Source organism: Barbus barbus (assembly GCF_936440315.1).
Source record: "Barbus barbus genome assembly, chromosome: 21".
Taxonomy (NCBI): domain Eukaryota; kingdom Metazoa; phylum Chordata; class Actinopteri; order Cypriniformes; family Cyprinidae; genus Barbus; species Barbus barbus.
This window is the reverse complement of record NC_136749.1, coordinates 27,115,645-27,130,518: the sequence shown is the minus strand read 5'-3', so window position 1 is coordinate 27,130,518 and position 14,874 is coordinate 27,115,645. Positions and strand designations below refer to the sequence as shown.

The 14,874-nt window shown below is 35.2% G+C and overlaps 1 protein-coding gene across 2 annotated transcripts; it reads left to right on the top strand.

The window, feature by feature from the left end:
• The first annotated feature begins 723 nt into the window (after positions 1 to 723).
• LOC306887614 (septin-7-like) lies at positions 724 to 14,468 on the top strand. 2 transcript variants are annotated; one of them, XM_079445491.1, is made up of 14 exons: positions 724 to 807; positions 3,207 to 3,309; positions 5,133 to 5,239; positions 5,713 to 5,813; positions 5,973 to 6,107; positions 7,597 to 7,714; positions 8,069 to 8,161; positions 8,664 to 8,760; positions 9,300 to 9,351; positions 9,641 to 9,766; positions 11,024 to 11,044; positions 12,108 to 12,243; positions 13,057 to 13,190; positions 13,334 to 14,468. In XM_079445491.1, the coding sequence occupies exons 2-14, from the start codon at positions 3,300 to 3,302 to the stop codon at positions 13,371 to 13,373; spliced, it is 1,170 nt and encodes a 389-aa protein (XP_079301617.1). In that variant the 5' UTR covers positions 724 to 807; positions 3,207 to 3,299; the 3' UTR covers positions 13,374 to 14,468. The 2 variants fall into 2 exon arrangements, with proteins under 2 accessions (XP_079301617.1, XP_079301618.1); XM_079445492.1 differs by lacking the exon at positions 11,024 to 11,044 and having other exon boundaries at positions 726 to 807.
• The last annotated feature ends 406 nt before the right edge of the window (positions 14,469 to 14,874 follow it).

Here is a 14,874-nt window from a genome sequence, read left to right as displayed (position 1 = left end):
TTTCCTTTTCTCTATTATTATAAAGATTATGTAATATAATGTTGTTGTTTTAAAAAAAATAGTGTCATGACGAAAATGATGATTAGAATAATCTGGCACTTGAGAAACATTAAAAGGCATTAATTTTAAAATATACCGTCAATAGAAGATTTATTATTTTTATGTGAAATGTTATTTCCCCCGTCATTCATTAGACCAACATTTTAGAAATTTACAAATCACTAAATTTAAAGCTCAATATAATTACACAAAGCATCAGTTTTACATACAAACATTTCTAACGGCAATAAACGGTTGTGTGTTTAATAATGTATAATTACTTTTAAAAAAAAAAGTACGATTAGTTTGCAAATAGTAAAATGCTACTTTCATACCATCATATGATAAATAAATAACAATACATAATACAATAATAATAATAATACAAGAATAATATAATTTTTACAAACCAAATCATAAGCGTTTAATTGATGGCACTTTTATTGTGTAAGTACCAGCCTTCTTCGGAACATAAAGACCTCTTTAAATGCTGAACATTTCAGAAATAATAAATTGGGTAATTAGGGAGAAAGATTTAAATTATTTATCTTTCTTTCTGATCTGCGTGTGCTTGCGTACTTAATATCGCGAGATTTATTTATATGCCTGGCTATTCACCAAAGTTGAGTCACGTACTTTACGTAATCATACGCCATTCATGTGAACGGTTGTTACGCCGCTAGCGTAGCTGAGTTTTGCGGAAGTGGTATCAAGGGCTGCCAAAGAACGGTCGGTTTCTAAAGCGGCACTTGAACATTAATATGATGGGTAAGTTCTGCTCACTTTTACGATATACCATACACCAAACATCGCCGTTTGAGTCTCGGTAATGTTTACGTGTCTTTTGGGTCTAGTCGAAGCATTTCGGTGGTTTAAACCGACGCTCGCTAGTGTTTTTACTGTTATTTAGGTTAGTGATAGCGCGCGAGGCATTTCCTGTCAGTTTTTTTTTCCTCTCGTGAGTCATTCAAGAGCGAAAAACGGGTTACGTTCGTTAGAATTTAATCAATATTAACCAAATACACTCGTTTTTAAAAGTGTTATAAAATATAACAGGCACATAATTTGCAGTAATGCTCATTTTTTGAACACAAGCAAGCTAATGTAGGTTAGCAGCTAATCACACAGCTGCTGGAATAATACAACTATTTAATTTCTACATCTTGATTACATATTTAATATTTAAACATTTTTGGAGTTTAGTTTAAATATGTCCTGCAATCTCTATGAGATGTTGTTTAGGTGGATACTAGACGTGCTAACATGTTTGAAAACAAAATTCAATGTTGTTATATAAATCTACATCTAATTCATCTAGTTTGGTAAATAAAAGCAGATAGAAGTGCTTTAAAATGTTATTTCCTTCAGTTAATTCCTTCACATCAAACCAGATGCTGTCTGTCACTCAGACATGCTCTAAAACTGTGGTCAGGCTCTCACATCCTGTAGACAGATCTGTTTTAAACAACTTCACCTGCTGTGACTCCTGGTGTGTGCCTTTAATATTTGGCTTTATATTAGTGTCACTTCTGATCTGTTTGGCTTCTCATTGCATATTCTCAGTGCCTGAGGTTTGTACATCACTCAGACTAATTAAAGTAATCCTGTAAAGGGCTGTCATGAGATTTATAGCTTAAAGAAACCAAGTTATCATGCAGAATAAATGATGCTGGTGACATTAAAAGATGCAGCCGAGTGTAACCACATGTTTTTGTTTTGTGCTTTCAAGCATCTCATATTCTGCACCATCACTTCTCATGTAGTGCCACACATTAATCAGCATGATATGGGCGCACATTTTAAAACCATCTTGACACTTGTGTGGTTTATGTACAAAATATTTGCTTTTGTTTGACTTTCCAGTACTTCAGCTCTCAGGCCATTATCAGAAATCGTAATCGTTTCGCATTTTGCTGTCATTTCAAGATTCATGCACGCAGCTTTAGTCAGATTTTGGACACACCTATACAGTCTTTATTATTTCTGTTAACCACATTTTAGTCATCAGTGGGAATTATGTATTGACCAAAAATATTACGCAAATCAAAGCTATTTGAGCTTCTTCAATGTAGTCATGCTTTTTTCTAAATCTCATAAATACAGAATTCATATGTTGGCACAGTTGTCTGTAAAACTAATTTCATGCATAAGTCCTTAGATGGAAGTGTTTTTAGGATCATGAGAAATGTAAATGCAGTTCATTATGTCACTCCAAGCATGCAACATTTTAGTATCTCTCTGATATAAACCTGTCATTAAAAACATCATTTTATATTTGTTCCTCTTTTTTTTGTGACTTAATGTGAGGAATATTCCACATGTGTTGCCATATGGAGTTTTTCCTAGATTGGTGGTTTTCTGTAATTTTTTTATTTTTACATGCCACGGACCCCAAATATGATCATCCTGATGCAACACAGCCCATGCTAAAAGGCAGCTAAATAGTTTAATGTATAAAGAACTTTGAAATTATAAATATATGCACAAAATATTGTTTGGAATATTTCTATTTTGTTTGTTAAATTTTTTTCTACTGTTAGTACTGTACTGTTGAATAAGTGTATTATTAATTTAAATCCTTAATTTATTTTAGCCAAATTATTGTATTTATTTTATTTAAATTAATTACTTTATTTGTACTTTTTGGACACTTTTTTTTTTTTTACGTAAAGTTTTGCACTTGACCCCCTGAAACTCCCTTGCAAACCCCAGTTTTTGAAAACTGCTCTCCTAGATAAACTTTATTCTTTGTATATTTTTTATTTGAGTCACTTACATCATTGAGCCTCTGACTTTCTCTCTATCAGTTCAGCTTAAACCTTTTTTTTTTTTTTTTTACTTGCCAAAGCAATTTCAAGCATGTGTATATGTCTCACATTTTTGTGCTTTTTTTCTCTCCCTCTTTGTCCAAAAATGCTGTTGTATGCTGAACTTTGGACATGCAAAACATCTCTTCTGATGTCTTCATTTTGCTCCCCATCTCCCTCCACCAATACCATGCATTTCTGGGATTCAAATACACAGCAGTAAGTATAGCTAATACAGGGCGAATAGCACATGATCACCTTCTATTTGCTTACTTGAGAGTGCAATCGTGTGTTATTAACTGTGAGCATATACCAGCAAGTTTCTCTGATCAAAAAAAGTGTTTTTCTGTCTCTTTTCAGCAGCAGAAGAATCTGGAGGGATACGTGGGCTTTGCAAGCCTCCCCAACCAAGTGTACAGAAAGTCTGTGAAGCGGGGCTTTGAGTTCACTCTGATGGTTGTGGGTAAGGAAACGCATTCTTTGAATGTATTGATTTTGATCTGCTTTGTAACCTTCGGTATGCGGCTTGCAAATACCAAACTATGCTCAACGTGTAACTAAGTTAGCGACACATTGCTTGTGATGGATTCAGTGTGTGCTGCAGTCATTATGACCACTTGAGGAGCTTCCTGTCTAGTTTTGAATGTTTTCCAATTTGAGACTACATTCTTGACATTTGGTCTAAACGCTGTTTGGATAGCCACACAGGAAGCAAGGGTTGAATGGCAGTGATTTCACATCCTGTTCATCTTGAAAAATGCAAAGAGAATTTTCAGTAAAGAACACCTAAATGGCTGACATTTTTGAAGGCGTAGATTTGAAGTTGAATCTTTTGCATTTAATCAGGTTTGCGGTGATACTGGATCTGTCTTGTTTTTGCTGGAATTTGCTCTGAAAGCTTACGGAGCTGTGTTTGCTTTGGCTTTGCGTGCGAGCTGCGGTTTTGTACCCGACATCCCCTGCGTTTATGAATCTGACCCGGGGACTCGTGGTTGTGCGTGCTTGAGTTATTTTCAGTCGCAAGTGAAAGGCATGTTCAAGACATTATTTGTGGTCTTTACAGCTGCAAAATATTGTCTTTGGTAAGACTTTGATAGACTGTTTAAACTGTTACGTCACATAGTATCCCAACATTTAACTGATTTTAATGTAGTTAATGAAGTTTTATAGTGCTTTCTCATGCTGATTTGTAATACAAATTGGCTGTGCTGTGCGGGTGGACTTTACCCAGTTGTTCTTGTGTTAGTGTTTGGGTATGGAAAAGAGCCAAGTCTGTAATGGTGCCAGCCACTTGCCCTGCCAGAAGCAATTTACTCTAGTTAATGTGCTGACCTCACTGCATGAGACCGCACAGATGAATGCTGCGCTCTCTTAGTTCTAACCTTCATCCCGCGCTTATCCGTCACTCTAGTAGTTCAGTCCCGCTGCTTGCGCTCTGTATTCACACTAATACTAAACGCATAATAATGACGCATCATCACAGCGCTGGAGAGGTATTGAGTTGGTCATTTGAATTTCCAAAACAATTAGCGGTAAGAATTTAGAATGAAGTTCACTTAGTCACTTCTTGGCCATTAACGGATTTACTAAAGAACTGCCAAAAAGCTGCTTGTGAGGTTAATTCCACTGTTCTCCCATGGGGTTCTGAGACTGGATGCAAAAAAAGCTGTTCCCTCCAGCATTGACGTAATACATTTAGGGGAAGTTCACACAGGGCATGTCCTTGCATTCCATCTGCACTGAAATAATCTCTAGTCTCTAGACTCTAATCCTGATTGTATACTGATTTTATACATTTATTAAATCAATGTTTTTGAATGAAGTCTCTTATTCTCATCAAGGCTGCATTTATTTGATCAAAAAAAAGAAAAAGTTTGAAATATTGCAATTTAAAATAACTTTTCTGATCAGAAATGTTTTAAAATGTAATCTATTCCTGTCACTATTGTAAACAATGTTGAAAACAACTCCTTAATATTTTTGTTGAAACTGTAATGCTTGAATTTGATGAATATAAAGTTCAAAAGATCATAAATATTTTGTAACAATGTAAATGTCTGTACTTTCACAATTTTTTTTCAAATTGCATTAATTTAATAAATATTATAATAATAATTATAATAATACAAATATCTTACTGATGCCGTAAACTCAAACCTTATTCTTTTGCTCTCTTGGAAGCAGTGGTTTTTCCTTCAGTAAATGTATTTTTTATAGGATGTTGTACTGAATTCAGGTCTAATTTTAACCTCACGTTTCTCTGTATTTTCTGTCCTTTTTTTTCAGGAGAGTCAGGGTTGGGAAAGTCCACGCTGATAAATTCTCTGTTCCTGACGGATATGTACTCTGGAGAATATCCTGGACCTTCACATAGAATCAAGAAAACCGTTCAGGTATATAGAGTGAAGATTTGTTTCCTAAATGTCGATAGATGCTGCTTGTTCCTTCTCAGTTGTGCACTGGGACCAGAAAATGGGAAACGCTTTATAACGCTTTATAAAGGTTTTTAGATCATAACTCCAGTCACACATTTCCAAGTTCCTATCCCACTATACTTCTGGCTTCTCGAGCATACTTAAGTAATACTTCAGTAATAGCTATGCAATGTCCTGCATGTTTGTACTTGTAGCCCTAGTTTAGAGTGACTGAGTCCAAAGCTTTACACAACATTTCAGCTTTATGATAATTGTCTTTGCATCACACTCCACTAATACCTAGTGATATGTAAACAAAAGTGACCAAGCAGACAGTAGCTACTAGTGTTTACACCAGCCATTCGTGAGGTCTTACTTATTTAGTATTTACTAGAGCATATGTTGAGGGCCTCTATGTAGAAATAGTAATTCAGTTGGTCTGTTATCCACAGGTGGAGCAGTCCAAAGTGTTGATGAAGGAGGGAGGCGTTCAACTTCTGCTCACGATAGTGGACACTCCAGGATTTGGAGACGCTGTGGACAACAGCAACTGGTGAGAACGATTTTAGTGTGTTTGGTGGATTGCCAGATATAATTATCACAGCATGGTTTAATAGCAGGTTGCTTGATATAATTAGATGGCTATGTGATTGTGTGGTGTTGCTTTAAACCGAAAGCGTGACCTGAATCTCCTGTGTGTTTTCTGCTCCAGCTGGCAGCCGGTCATTGATCACATCGACAGTAAATTTGAGGATTATCTGAACGCAGAGTCGCGTGTGAACAGACGGCAGATGCCGGACAGCAGAGTGCACTGCTGCCTGTATTTCATCGCACCCTCAGGACATGGGTGAGCGATCGGAGTCCTGTCCTTCTGCTTTCTTGCTGTTCATTATTCATTAAAATCTCTTAATAAAAGGAGAAAACTTGCCAAAGATATGTTGACCTCCCATTTAGCATCACTAATTAAAGTAGTTTCTGTGTATAAGTCACATCATTCAGAGTTTATTCGGTTTTTTTTAATTAAACCCTACAACTTGAGGTAGGAAAGGTACAATATGCATTAAAGGGACCAGAAATGACATTGAAGACTTATATTGTTACAAAAAAAGATTGTATTTCAAATAAATGAATCCAGAAAAAAAGCTGTATCACAAAAATATTAAGCAGCACAACTGTTTTCAACATTGATATTATTAAGAAATGTTTCTTGAGCAGCAAATAAGCATATTAGAATAATTTCTGAAGGATCGTGTGACACTGAAGACTGGAGTAATGATGCTGAAAATTTAGCTTTGCATCTCAGGAATAAATTACATTTTAAAATATATTCAAATAGAAAACAGTTCTTTTAAATTGTAATACTATTTCACAATATTACTGATTTTGACTTTTTAGCAAATAAATGCAGTCTTTTTAAGTGTGAGAGACGTCTTTCAAAAACATTAAAAAAATTGTATCAATAATTTTATAATGGTGTGCATAAAACAGGATGGTTGTATACAAACCTATACCTATTTTTTATTTTTTTTTTTCATTTAACATACTTCAGTTCATTCAGTTTTCCCTTTATGTTTGTGAGTTTTTTTTTTTTTTTTTCTGCTAAGATGTCTGATAATAGATTTCATTGACAAACCGGAGTTGAGGTCATTGAAATTTTCCTCTTAGTCAGTGAAAACATTAGAATGAATGTGTTACTGTAAGCAGCTATTCTCAGACAATAGCGGATCTGTGTGCAGTGGCAGTGAAGATGCAGGAACATGTCGCTCTATTCAGTCTTGTGCAGTCACGATGATTATCAGAACTGAAGCTTGGAAGAAAGTAAATAGTATGGGTGTTGTTGCCTATGATTCAAAACGGAAACAATTTAGCAGTAAAAGAACAACACACGACCACTAGTGACTTTTTTTTTTCTTTTATAAAACAATATTCAAAACAGCAATATTTCAAGTAATATTCCAAAAGTCACCAATGTTCAATAAATAATTACAATAATAATGCATTTCTCTGAAATAAAATAAACTACGTATTAGATTTATTGGTTATTTAATATTTTTTTTAATATATATTTTAAATACTTGTATTTTCTTAAAATGTGGATCGTCAGAGATTCTATCATTGTAGTTTAGAAGTCCAAATTTAGTTGGACTTCCAAACTACATTATTACCTTATCTTTAGCAGATGTGAGTGGTAGTTTTAACTGTGCAAAAGTTCAAACCCCCTAACCTTAAGTATGAACTGTAGTATCGCTGATTCTTGCATTTGCAAAAACCTTTAAAAAGCTATTGAGAGAACTGTGATCATTATCATGGTGTCGTGTTGTATGTTTTTCCACCAGACTGAAACCTTTGGACATCGAGTTTATGAAACGGTTGCATGAGAAGGTCAACATCATCCCACTGATTGCCAAAGCAGATACCCTGACACCTGAAGAGTGCCAACAGTTCAAGAAACAGGTCAGCCGGCTGTAGCTTCCAGCTCTCGTGTGCTAAGTCCTGTCCGTTTACCCTCCTGATTAAGAAAAAGGCAAGAAGAGACAGCAGGAGTTCAAGCCTCCGGCACCATGTGTGTCTTGAGCGCTTTGCCATCTGTCAGAGTATTATCTCTGCAGGAACCATGAGCAGGAGTGCAGCATTACCGCCTAGACAGGAAAGATCAGATGAAAAGATTTGAGCACATCCACAAATAAATAAACAGAGGATGTTCCTCAACCCTAAACAATCGCTCTTGGCGATCCTCTGGAGGTTGTGTGCTGGGCCCGAAAGAAATGACAGAGAGTGATTTTTACAGTCGTTTTTATGTTTCTTTAGATTATGCGAGAAATCCTGGAGCACAAGATCAAAATCTACGAGTTTCCAGAGACAGATGATGAGGAGGAAAACAAGATTGTGAAAAAAATCAAAGTAAGAGTTCTACATTTGTATAATGTGCATATTTCCCAACAAAAACATGACCAACGGAATTAAACTGACTGTTTTTGCAGTTTTATATTTATGTGCTGTGATATCGTAAACGTGACTGTTTTTGAACGAGTCGTTTCTGAGAGCTTTCATTAAATGTTCTGATGGAGGATTTTTGTGTTACGCTTTATACTTTTGTGTTTGTACTTTAAACACTTTGTATTGTACTTTCTATTTCAAAAGCAAAAGTAAGAAATATCCTGTTTTCTATGATCTGTCCCCTTTTAAATGCTGTTCATATAGGAGAATGAAGTGTAACATAGTGATAAAGTTCTGGATCGGTTTCTGTGGAGGTGGACAGTACATGTGGTTCACCAGGTGGCTGCACACTGAAAGTCTGCCAAGCTTTGCGTGTTGCTTTAGCAGACAGATTCCTTGTACACAGCCATCCTTGAGCCTCCCTCTCTCTCTCTCTCTCTCTCTCTCTCTCTCTCTCTCTCTCAAGGATCGGTTGCCCCTGGCTGTGGTCGGAAGCAACACTATCATCGAGGTGAATGGCAAGAAGGTTAGAGGAAGGCAGTACCCATGGGGAGTGGCAGAAGGTAAATGCACTGGAAATGCCTTTGACACTCAAATGCATCTAAATTGTTTAGAGTTGCAGTCTTAATCACAAACCTGTAATCGTTTTGGTCGAGCAGCTAACATAAATAACTATGCATGGTATTATGCAGGATCAGTTCATTTTAGAATATGAAAATAACAGGTTCACACTGGCATGGAAAACCTGTAATATTAAGAAATTAAAGCAGGAAAATTCAGCTTTGCATCACAGGAATACATTACATTTTTAAATAAATTCCAATAGTAAACAGTTATTTTAAATTGTAATAATATTGATTTTACTGTATTTCTGAATATTAAAAAAAATCTCACTAACCCCAAAATTTTGAACAGTATTTTAGTTGTTCATGAATGCGATTATATGCTCTAAAAAAATTATTACATCTGCTAGAAATTACTGTTTGTGAGGTCAGTCTTTGTGAATTTTTCTAAAGTCTTTATCTTGCAGTTACCAGCTATAAATGACATTTGAATAATAGCTTTTTTGTTTAAAATCTGATTATCTTTTCTTTCTCCACAGTTGAGAATGGAGATCACTGTGATTTCACACTCTTAAGGAATATGCTCATCAGGTACAAACAGCCACTGCAAGTCAAAATACTCTGAGTTTGGCACTGAGTCTTGTGGAATTAAACAAGCAATAGCTTTTAGAGAGTAAATGAGACTCCACTTTAGCAATTTGACCACGAGCAACTTTTGTCAAATGCATTGCTTAAAATGTGTGCTTCTGCTATTTTTCTTCAACAAAAATGCCACTTGAGTTGATATTTTATATATCGATTGTAAAGACACTCATATTTAAAGCATGGCTTTGTTGAGCCAGTGTATAAAAATGCACGTGTTTACCTTGTTTTGCGTCAGAACCCACATGCAGGACCTCAAGGATGTAACAAATAACGTCCATTATGAGAACTACAGAAGCAGGAAGCTCGCGGCTGTTACATGTAATGGAATGGACAACAACAAAACCAAAGGCCAGCTCACCAAGTAAGTTACATTTAGTATCATATCACGGATAGTAAATAAATAGTTCTCTCTACTTGATGCTAGAACATACACTTCATGTCAAATGACAAAGGCCTGCATGGTTTGTCCTGAGATTTGTGATGTTTATACACTATAAGTGTGAGCGGAAATGCCTGGAATAATGTAAGATGGCAGGTAGCATCAGTTATATGCAGGGTTACATTCCGCCTTATCTCAGATGCTTAAAAAACGCTCGACTCTGACCTCATTGCGTCACAATGTGTGAATGTAAATTATAACACTCAAACAACAATGTGTTCCTGGCATGCGTCACTCCACATCTGTGGTGTTGCGTTTATGAATTTAAACAGCCGTCTGATTATTAGTAGTGTCATATAAGTGTTTACACTTATGAAAAACTTTATACAGTTGAAATGACAAACACGCTAAAACTTATACTGAAATTAACTTGAACCTATTAACTATAATGCTGCACATTTGTTAAATATAGCATTTTTAAAGAAGGGTTTAGATCAATGTATGTAAGTGATGCTCAGTTGTCCAACAGCATTGTGACACTTTGTTCCATCATTTCCTGTGGGATGGTATACTGCAGAGCACACTGTAAACCATACTTGCATGTGTGGCTGGCCTACTACTTTTTTTTTTTTTAAGTCAACATAAAATGCAGTTTGCAAGTCAAACAGGATATTCACTGGGAGAAAATGTAGGGCAGCACTTTATTTGATCCATTAGGAACTGATTGAATTGTGTGAAGTGGCCGTTACAGAATGGAGTCAGGTGGGTGTTGAGCAGGGATAATAAAATATAATAACGTGTACTATGTAATCTAACATATAATGAAAAACAGGAAGGGGTTTAACAAAGTAAATGGGGTCTACTTTGATTTAACCTGATGGCTTAAAAATATTTTCTGTCAGTACATTTCTCTCATTTGAGGAGGTTTATATCAAGATATCCCTTCACAGTTTGCTGTGCTCGCTAAGCCTTAATTTAAGAAGACTGACTCTTAACATAAGCATGTGTGCACATATGCATGAGCACACGCTCACGGACACGTTTGTGGTCACGCCATGCAGCTTCCAAATAGTTGACAGTCACCTCTAACCTAAAATAACGTTTGCAGGAAACCACATTAAAAGCATTATAATCCAGACTAGTCTTTCCTCTCATCTGCTTTCTGTTGACACATTATTTTGCTCTTCAGTGCACAGTATGATTTGTAGCATGCTAAGTGTGTGTGTTTTTGTCTTTTAGAGTTGACTCGGTTGAAGGCATGTAAGTGGTCATTTACATTTTTCCAAATCCCTGTGTTGTACGGATCCTCTCTTCCTCTGGGAACGGTGTCTTGCGGTGTCTGTTGTCTCCTTCTTTTTCCACCAGTTCCATGTGAAATATCTAGGAGTATGTCCTACTGTTTGTCTATGAGCGGGAGAAAAAATTGATTCACATTGCATTGCAGTTTTTCCTCAGATTTTGATTCGCAACAATGGTTGCATTCAATTCAAATTCGTTCTGCTCATATTTCATGAATACGATCTTCTGTTTTGCAGTTCCAAAATTGAGATCAGTGTTATTTTATGATATTTAATTACATACTATTTTAGTTTTGATTTATATTTTGAATTACTTAAATAATTAATCACTAATATTTATTAAATTATATACATTTATGTATTTTAATTTTAATGTACTTTTTATTTAATGTTATTAATTTTTTCAGTTTTAGTTTAGTTCAACAAAAAAAAAAAACTATGCTTCAGCAACTAGCTGAAATAAAATAAGTTGTTGTTTTTTTCCCTTCTATTTCAAGTAATGATTTTTTTTTTATGGTGTTAGTTTTAATTTCAGTTTTAGTTAACATTAATAACCCTGAATGAGATGCATCATGGATGAATCATTTTGGACTGAATCAACATGGTATCATGAGGTCTCTAAAGATTCCCACCATCTTTGCATATGTTCCTGCCGTACCTCTTTGCAGCTTTCCTGCGCTGCTCTCTAACTCTGATCAGCATAAATGCTTTGGCCATTAACAGCTTTCAGGTTCCTGGAGAACCAGGATGTTTGTTCGTTTGATGTTCTTCCTTCCTTTTTTTCTGCCTTAGCAAGACTGGCCATGGTAAGCCGTGAGCATTTAGTTGCCTGAGGTGTTTTGTGGAAGTGATTGGTCACGGGTGTCCCCTTGAGCTCATCTTTGTGATAAGGAGTGGGCAACGAGGGCTTTCTTGGTCTACCTTTCCTCCACCTCTAGTCTTGTGAAGATGCACAGGGATGCATTGCTCTAGGGGAATCTATGGGATGTGCTCTCATGATTGTAAATGGCATGTGTCAATTCTAGGAGCCCCATTGCCCAGATGGAGGAGGAGAGAAGGGAGCATGTGGCCAAAATGAAGAAGATGGAGATGGAGATGGAGCAGGTGTTTGAGATGAAAGTCAAGGAGAAGATCCAGAAGCTGAAAGATTCAGAGGCAGAGGTACTGACAACACAATTCCTCAGCGTGTCCTAAAATGAATTGGGTGATTATTATATCCCAATATTTCAGTATATTATATTTTAATAGTATAATATAATCTTGATATATTTGCTGGCAATAGGTTTAGTTTTGTTTTGTTTAGAATCCTTGTTTGGACCACATAGCCTTTTTAGATTCAAAATGTTTAATGCAAATAAAACATTGAGAATATAGATAAAAATAAACATGTCATGTTTACACACTGTTTTTGCAAAATTAACACAATGATATTTAATGGTATTTTCCTTTATATCTACTAAATGCGTATTTCCACACCAGAGCTATTATAGTTAACTAAAACTTAAACCATAAAACCTCTCGTTACTTGAATAAAAGGAACTTGAACTGAAATCAAATAAAAATTGAATTAAATAAACTTATTTTATTTCAGCTATTTTCCAAGGCAAAACTTCTCATTTTTATTTAGTTTAAATTGATGTACTAAAATAATTGAAATAAAATTAAAACTACAGACATATTTGAAATAAAAGCTAATAAATTTACTAAAAATTAATAGAAATTATACAGACATTAAAAAAAAAATTAATGAAACACAAACTATACAGACATATTAAACTATACAAACGTTTTAAGAAAACTTGAACTAAAATGACAATAAAACAGAAAATGTAAAAACTCTTTCATAATATTAATAAAAACTAACATTCAAGTTCAAAATGCTTTCCAAACTTCTGTGTCAGCTGTCTGCTTTTGTGTGCTTGATTTGATGGGCAATAATGGCGCATGGCCTCTTATTTTCTGTGACCCGTGCAGTTGCAGCGGCGTCATGAGCAGATGAAGAAGAACCTGGAGGCTCAGCATAAGGAGCTGGAGGAGAGACGACGTCAGTTTGAGGACGAGAGATCCACCTGGGAAACCCAGCAGCGTATCCTGGAGCAGCAGAAAATGTATGTGATCCGACTGATTTATATATTTTTAAATTAAATGATATATAATATTTTTTACAAAAATTACCCCTCTGAATTTCTAAAATAGAGAGCAGTTTTTTTTATTATTGTTTTTTTTTGTTTGTTTTTTTTCTCCCCAACAGGACTTTGGAAAAGAATAAGAAGAAAGGGAAGATCTTTTAAAAATCATTAATGATGACCGGGTTGTTCTCATTCGCCAATCCCCCTGATCTGATATCTGTGTAGCCTTCAGACTCAGAGCTGTCCTTGCGGTCTGACGAAGGCGTTCAAGCTGTTCGTGGACTTCCGCTAAAGCGTTTACCTTTGTGAAACTCAGTCTATACCAATCTAAACAAAATATATACTGAATTCACTTACCAGCTGATGTCTACAGTTATATTTGAAAAATGTCTAACTGTCGAACTATATTTTGGTGATAAATCGTTTACTCGTTAACTAAATAACATGGCCCTCTATAACAGAAGTGCGTTTTTTTTTTTCAAAGAAAAAATGTGACTGTGCTCTATTTTCCCTCGATGAACCTGAAGAATCCCATGTAACGTGGCCAAATTCTACAACTGTAAATGCACAAGTGACATCCGGGGACGCAAACGTATTATTTGGCTTATAATTTTGTTTTTCTCTTATTGCAGAAGTGTTTCCAAAGTATAATGTCTGTCTAGTCAATATCCTTTGAGCACCTCCTATAACTTCATTAATGTTATTTCAGTTATTTTTATATATAAATATATAAATATGTATACCTACATCAAGACAGCTAACGTAATATTTTTTGTATGTTTCTTAGAATACTCAGCAGACGGGTGTCTTAATTCATGGACAGTCAGGAACGGTCGTGCTCATGATAGAGAGGTTTCAACATGTTTGTCTGTAAGCTCACCTCTGCTGTACAGTATTTCAGCTGTTAGGACACGAGTCCAAAGCAATTTTTGTTCTGCGTCTCTGTATTTTTAATTTTATTTTTCATTTGTATTGTACAGTCTCTTAATAAACTTGTGATGATACAGGGTGCTCATTTAGATTGCTGAAAGATCTCAAATAGTGTTGCAAGACTGGGAGCCCTCATCATTTTTTTTAATAAACATTCAAATCTACTAAAAGTCTACCTACCACGTTTTTGTACAAGAAACACTGATCATAATATTTAAGTTTTGTTACGGGGCAGCTGTCACACTTTCATCGCATATTACCCCCCTGTATCGCATTAAAAGTAGTGTTACTCAATATTTAATCATTAAAATTTGTTATGCTTGTATTAAGAAATAATGTTTGGTTGTACAGTTATATGGCAGTAATACATTGAACTTTCAAGAATAATTCATATTTAAAGTGTAGTAAGTAAAAGTGGGAACAACATAATTATTAATTTAATTGATAAACAGTCTTTGACGTGGTACTTTAATAAATCAATGCTTCTTACATTTTTTTTTATCTTGCAAATTGAATTATATTTTTGATAAAAATGAATTTTATTTAAAGTGAAACAGTCGCTCTATTATTGCTCTAACTAACTTGTGAATGAATCGAACGACTGTTTGTGGACAGTTCTAGTAATTTGGTTTTGTTTGTATTTGTGTCCGTTTAACAAATGAGCTCAAGCCAAAGAGGTTTGCAAAGATCATGGGAATGTATCATGCAACAGTATGACTCTTCATCATGCTTT

Coding starts and splice junctions, on each gene's coding strand:
- LOC306887614 (XM_079445491.1), top strand. Junction 5,240..5,712: donor GAATCAAGAAAACCGTTCAG/GTATATAGAGTG, acceptor TGTTATCCACAG/GTGGAGCAGTCCAAAGTGTT. Junction 7,715..8,068: donor GCCAACAGTTCAAGAAACAG/GTCAGCCGGCTG, acceptor ATGTTTCTTTAG/ATTATGCGAGAAATCCTGGA.